Here is a 6,902-nt window from a genome sequence, read left to right on the forward strand (position 1 = left end):
CCCATAAGGCGGTAATAAGAGGGGAATTTATTAAAATACAGGCATCCCTTAAAAGATCATACCAACAGAAATATAACACTCTCTTAAAAGAATTAAAAGACATTGATAGAGCACATCAATTGAACCCTACCGACATTATTATCTTAAATAAGAGACATGAAATAAGATTAGCCTTACAGAATCACTTACAGGAGGAGGCACATAAAAGAGCTTTATACCTCAACAGGGTTTATTTCACAGAAAGTAATAAAGCGGGTGCAAACTTAGCTAGAACCTTAAAGCAAAAGTCGCTTAATTATCACATAAGAGAAATAGAAATTTCCGAAAATCAACAGTCATCCGATAGTGATCAAATAGCAGAAGCCTTTAGAAAATATTATGAGGGGTTATATAACATCCCAACTGATAAGCAGTCAGACGGAGAGTTACTTATGGAACAGTATATTGCCCAGGCTGATCTACCAACACTTGATCCAGATAAGAAAAGAGAAATGGAAGCCCCTATCACTAATTTGGAAGTAATGGCAGCAATAGATTCCCTACCTATAGGTAAAAGCCCTGGCCCAGATGGGTTTAGCAATAAATACTATAAAATGTTTAAATCATCCCTGACACCACACCTCACCTCCCTATTTAACTCAATTGACGACAAAGGGGCCTTTTCTAGAGAATTCTTACTTTCGCATATCACGGTCATCCCCAAGCCAAATAAACCCACAACGTTGACTAGTAACTACAGGCCTATATCCGTATTAAATTCAGATCTAAAAATATACTCCAAAATACTGTCATCTAGATTAAACAAAGTCCTTCCTGAGATCATACATGTAGACCAGGCTGGCTTTGTCCCCAATAGAGAGGCACGGGATAACACGGTTAGGGTTCTCCAATTAATTGACTATGCAAAATTCAAAAATATACCGTCTATATTAATTTCTACGGATGCTGAAAAAGCTTTCGATAGATTAAATTGGAAGTTTTTAGTTAAAGTAATGTCAAATATAGGTTTTGGAGATAAAATGATAAACAGGATTATTAGTTTATATGCAGACCCTTCAGCTATAGTTAAAGTAAACGGGGTCCTATCCTCCCCATTCCCTATTAGAAACGGGACACGCCAGGGTTGCCCCTTATCCCCCACTTTATTTATTATCACAATGGAAGTACTGGCCGCACACATAAGAAAAAATAATCATATTCAAGGTATAAAAATAGAGCAGAATCAATATAAATTAAATATGTATGCCGATGATATACTGATATCATTGGCATCTCCCGCTACTTCCTTACCTCACCTATTAGTTGAATTTGAAAGATTTGGTGCCCACTCAAACTTCTTAATAAATAACCAAAAATCAGAGATCCTTAACATAAACTTATCTTCACAAGAGCTTATAAGACTAGGCCAGTTATGTACATATAAAAGAAGAACGGATGCGATTAGATATTTGGGGATTGAAATCTCAGTGGACAACGCAAAAATTTTCGACCTAAATTACACAAAATTGTTAAAAAACATTGACTTAGACTTACTTAAATGGGCAAAAAACAAAACTTCTTGGTGGGGTAGAATACAAACCATCAAAATGAACATACTCCCAAGATTACTTTACATGTTCCAAGCAGCCCCCATATATCTGTCACCAACATTCCTTAAAAAAGTACAAAATAGTATAAACTCCTTTATATGGGGAACACATAAACCCAGAATAGCAAAATCCACTATCTACCGTTCCTTGGATGAAGGGGGGTTGGGAGTCCCTAATGTAACATCATACTACCAGGCAGTTACATTGCAACGAGTAATAGAATGGCACACGGGGGCAGACTCTAAAGCTTGGGTCTCTTTGGACTCACAAATATTAAAGGCGCCCCAGGTGGGAGCATTATGCTGGATTGATAAAAGACATAGACCAAGAATAATTCAGAACATATCCTTGTTGAGACAGGTGTTCCAGAATTGGGATAAAATATTAAGGAGTTATGCAGGATTATCATCCATAAAATCCCCTATGTCTCCGGTATTTGTAAACGCTGAGTTCAAGAAAGGATTAGAAATAGGAGACTGTGGTAATGGTGAAATTGGTTACTCCATACCGTTTTGTAAATTGATCCACAATAACAAATTGAAGCCACAGGAGGATCTGGGTGACATAGCTGGGGGGATTTTCAGTAACTGGTTAAAATACTCACAATTAACCCATCTAATACAAACCTCCCCTTTTAAAAATGACTTCCTTCGACAGCTAACTGACTTTGAGAAAATTTGTTTTAACGCAAGGCCTTTCAGGGGTACACTATCAATGACCAGGAAGTTACTAAGTAGATTAAAGAATACTTCTCTACCCACATATGTAAATAGATGGCAACAGGAATTGAGGGAACAATTTGACGATAGACAGTGGAAACAAATGTTCTATCGCACCCACAAAGTATCTGGGTCGGCTGGCATCTTGGAATTAAACTATAAAATCATAACAAGATGGTACCTGACACCACAAAGATTGAAATATATTTACCCAAACTCTCTAGGAGAGTGTTGGCGTGGGTGTGGAAAGATGGGGAATATGATGCATTTATGGTGGGAATGTGGGATTCTCCACAATTTGTGGAAAGAAGTAGAAAAATTGGGGAAATACTTATTTAACACGGAATATACATTACGGGCATCCCATGTCTTGTTTAACCAGAAACCGGGTAAGTTCTGTAAGATCAGACAAGCAGTCTTCCAAATAGCCCTAAATAGTGCTAAATCCATCATAGCCAGACAGTGGAAGCAAAACACGCAATTCACGAAACAAATGTGGATAAGCAGAACAGATGAGTTATTCTTCCTGGAAAAGTATGGTTTCTTTAGAAAACAAAAACTTGAAGTTTTTTACGATATGCAACTTTACTGGGATCAGTTTAAAACACATATTACACCCTCCAGGTAGATGACAATAGAACATGGGAGCCACCCGTCCCCCCTCCTCATTTTTTTGAGGAACTGAGTATTAGAACATAGATCATAGATATTATTCTTATATGTAGCAGGATTCAGAGTCTGTACCATTAATCGTAGACATAGCAAACACTGACCGAAAAGTTTATTGTTAAATGCTACCTTGTTTGTGTAGCTTATTGTTTAGTTTTAACTGAAGATTGTGATATATCTGTTAAACCTATTTTTGCTGAAGAATGTATGAAGTCTTAACATTGGAAATGTCTTTTGGTTTACATTCTTGTAATATGAAAATCTCAATAAAAACATTAATAAATAAATAAAATTACCCTGGACAAGATTGCCTTGGATGATTGACAGCCCCTACTCATGTGCCATTAGCCTAGCATGAGCAGGGGCAGCATTGCACAAGCAGACTCCGGTAAACAGGTCAGCTGAAGTGAACCTTGTCCATCCGGACTTTGTTAAATGGGAACCATAACATCAAAATAAGTTATTATGTCATTAACTATAAATGGATAAATTGCAATCAACCTCTTTATTTGTTGCAAATATAGCAGTGGAACTTTCTTATATTTTAACATTTGTACAATTTTCAATACATTCTACAGTCACTTAAAGGGACATGAAGTCCAACATTTTTCTTCCATGATTCAGAAAGAGCTTTTACATTTAAACAACTTTCCAATTTAATTTTATTTTCAAATGAGCTTTATTAACTTGGTATATATAGGTTAAAAGAGCAGCAATGCACTTCTGGGAGCTAGCTTAACACTATGGCATCTACTTATCAAGCCGTCAACTTACTTGCATTCAACGGCACCAATACGCTTGCCTAAGATTGCCTAACGTCGCTGCTGCTGCCTCAAATATACTCTCCAAAGTTACCAAAAAAGCTGTCAAAAAGCCGCACACCAAGTATGGGGCGCTGAGCATCGGACTGTTGTTAACTAACAGTCATCAATCTCACTGCGCTTCAGCTTTTTCACAGCTTTATTGGTACCCTGTCACTAAATACCCACACTATACTATACAGTTTTACCCCCTATACTGTCGCTCCCAGAGCCCACTGCAACTCTAATAAATGTATTAGCCCCTAAACCACCACTCACGGAGCCCACCGCCACCTACATTATACTTATTAACCCCTAATCTGCCGCCCCCTAGACCGCCACCACCTACATTATATTTATTAACCCCTAATCGCCCCCCCCCTACACCACCGCCACTATATTAAATTTATTAACCCCTAAACCTAAGTCTAACCCTAACCCTAACACCCACTAACTTAAATATAATTTAAATAAATCTAAATAAATTTACTAGTATTAACTAAATTATTCCTATTTAAAACTAAATACTTACCTATAAAATAAACCCTAAGCTAGCTACAATATAACTAATAGTTACATTGTATCTAGCTTAGGGGTTATTTTTATTTTACAGGTAAGTTTGTATTTATTTAACTAGGTACAATAGTTATTAAATAGTTATTAACTATTTAATAACTTCCTAGTTAAAATAAATACAAATATACCTGTAAAATAAAACATAACCTAAGTTACAATTACACATAACACTACACTATAATTAAATAAATTCCCTAAACTAAATACAATTAAATACAATTAAATAAAATTATCTAAAGTAAAAAAAAAAAAAACACTAAATCACAGAAAATAACAAATTACAAGATTTTTAAACTAATTACACCTAATCTAATCCCCCTAACAAAATAAAAAAGCCCCCCAAAATAAAAAAAGCCCTACCCTACACTGAAATACAAATAGCCCTTAAAAGGGCCTTTTGCGGGGCATTGCCCCAAAGTAATCAGCTCTTTTACCTGTAAAAAAAAATTACACCCCACCAACATTAAAACCCACCACCCACACAACCAACCCTACTCTAAAACCCACCCAATACCCCCTTAAAAAAACCCTTAAAAAAACTTAACACTAACCCCTTGAAGAACACCTTACCGTGAGAAGTCTTCACCCAACCGGGACGAAGTCCTCAACGAATCTGTCAGAAGTGGTCCTCCAGACGGGCAGCAGTGGTCCTCCAGATGGGCAGAAGTCTTCATCCAGACGGCATCTTCTATCTTCATCCATCCGGCTCGAGCTCAATCCTATTGGCTGATTGGATCAGCCAATAGGATTGAACTTAAATCCTATAGGCTGATTGCATCAGCCAATAGGATTTTTTCTACCTTAATTCCGATTGGCTGATAGAATTCTATCAGCCAATCGGAATTGAAAGGACGCCATCTTGGATAACGTCACTTAAAGGTACCTTCATTCAACAAGAAGACGTCATCAGAAGAGGATGCTCCACGTCGGATGTCTTGAAGATGGACCCCCACCGCGCCGGATGGATGAAGATAGAAGATGCCGTCTGGATGAAGACTTCTGCCCATCTGGAGGACCACTTCTGCCCGTCTGGAGGACCACTTCTGCCGGATTCGTTGAGGACTTCGGCCCGGTTGGGTGAAGACTTCTCACGGTAAGGTGTTCTTCAAGGGGTTAGTGTTAGGTTTTTTTAAGGGGGTATTGGGTGGGTTTTAGAGTAGGGTTGGTTGTGTGGGTGGTGGGTTTTAATGTTGGGGGGTTTGTAATTTTTTTTTATAGGTAAAATAGCTGATTACTTTGGGGCAATGCCCCACTAAAGGCCCTTTTAAGGGCTAAGTGTAATTTAGTTTAGGGTAGGGCTTTTTTATTTTGGGGCAGGCTTTTTTATTTTGTTAGGGGGATTATATTAGGTGTAATTAGTTTAAAAATCTTGTAATTTGTTTATTATTTTCTGTAATTTAGTGGGGGGGTTCTGTACTTTAGATAATTTTATTTAATTTTATTTTATTGTATTTAGTTTAGTGAATTTATTTAATGATAGTGTAGTGTTAGGTGTAATTGTAACTTAGGTTAGGTTTTATTTTACAGGTATATTTGTATTTATTTTAACTAGGAAGTTATTAAATAGTTAAAATAAATACAAACTTGCCTGTAAAATAAAAATAAACCCTAAGCTAGCTACAATGTAACTATTAGTTATATTGTAGCTAGCTTAGGGTTTATTTTATAGGTAAGTATTTAGTTTTAAATAGGAATAATTTATTTAATGATAGGACTATTTATTTAGATTTATTTAAATTATATTTAAGTTAGGGGGGCTTAGGGTTAGGGTTAGACTTAGGTTTAGGGGTTAATAAATTTAATATAGTGGCGGCGGTGTAGGGGTGGCAAATTAGGGGTTAATAAGTATAATGTAGGTGGCGGCAGATTAGGGGTTAATAAGTATAATGTAGGTGGTGGCGGTGTAGGGGGGGCAGATTAGTTGTATTTAGACTCGGGGTACATGTTAGGGTGTTAGGTGTAAACGTTACCATAGGAATCAATGGGATATCGGGCAGCAGCGAACATGAGCTTTCGCTGCTTTCAGACTCCCATTGATACCTATGGCATCCACCGCCTCCAGGGAGGCAGATTGAAAACCAGGTACGCTGGGCCGGAATAGTGGCGAGCGTACCTGGTAGAAATTTGATAACTATCAAAAGTAGTCAGATTGTGCCGAATTTACATTTGAAACATCTGTAGTGACGTAAGCATCGATCTGTGTCAGACTGAGACCGGCGGTTCGTATTTTACGTCACAAAATTCTACTTTTGCCGGTCTGTAGGGTTTGATAACTAAGGCGAATCAGGCTCGCCACAAATACGCTGCAGAATTCCAGCGTATTTGCGGTTGACGGCTTGATAAGTAGATGCTATTGGGTGAGCCAATGACAAGCGGCATATATGTGCAGCCACCAATCATATAATACTTTCCAGAAGTGCATTGCTGCTTCTGAGTGCACCTAGGTAGCCTTTTCAACAAAGGTTATCAATAGATAATACAATTGTAAACAACTTAACAGTTTACTTCTATTTCCTAATTTGCTTTCTTCTATCTGAAATATAACAGAA

General features: G+C 37.4%; 1 protein-coding gene across 1 annotated transcript in view; it reads left to right on the forward strand.

Annotated features, from left to right (window-relative positions):
- The first annotated feature begins 431 nt into the window (after positions 1–431).
- LOC128639036 (NXPE family member 4-like) overlaps positions 432–6,902 on the forward strand; it is an 80,054-nt gene continuing 73,583 nt past the window's right edge. Inside the window, exons 1-2 of the mRNA XM_053691178.1 lie at positions 432–549; positions 763–875. Coding sequence (XP_053547153.1) covers positions 432–549; positions 763–875 — 231 coding nt within the window. The remainder of the gene's footprint in view (positions 550–762; positions 876–6,902) is intronic.

Source organism: Bombina bombina, chromosome 8 (genome assembly GCF_027579735.1).
Source record: "Bombina bombina isolate aBomBom1 chromosome 8, aBomBom1.pri, whole genome shotgun sequence".
NCBI classification, from domain to species: domain Eukaryota; kingdom Metazoa; phylum Chordata; class Amphibia; order Anura; family Bombinatoridae; genus Bombina; species Bombina bombina.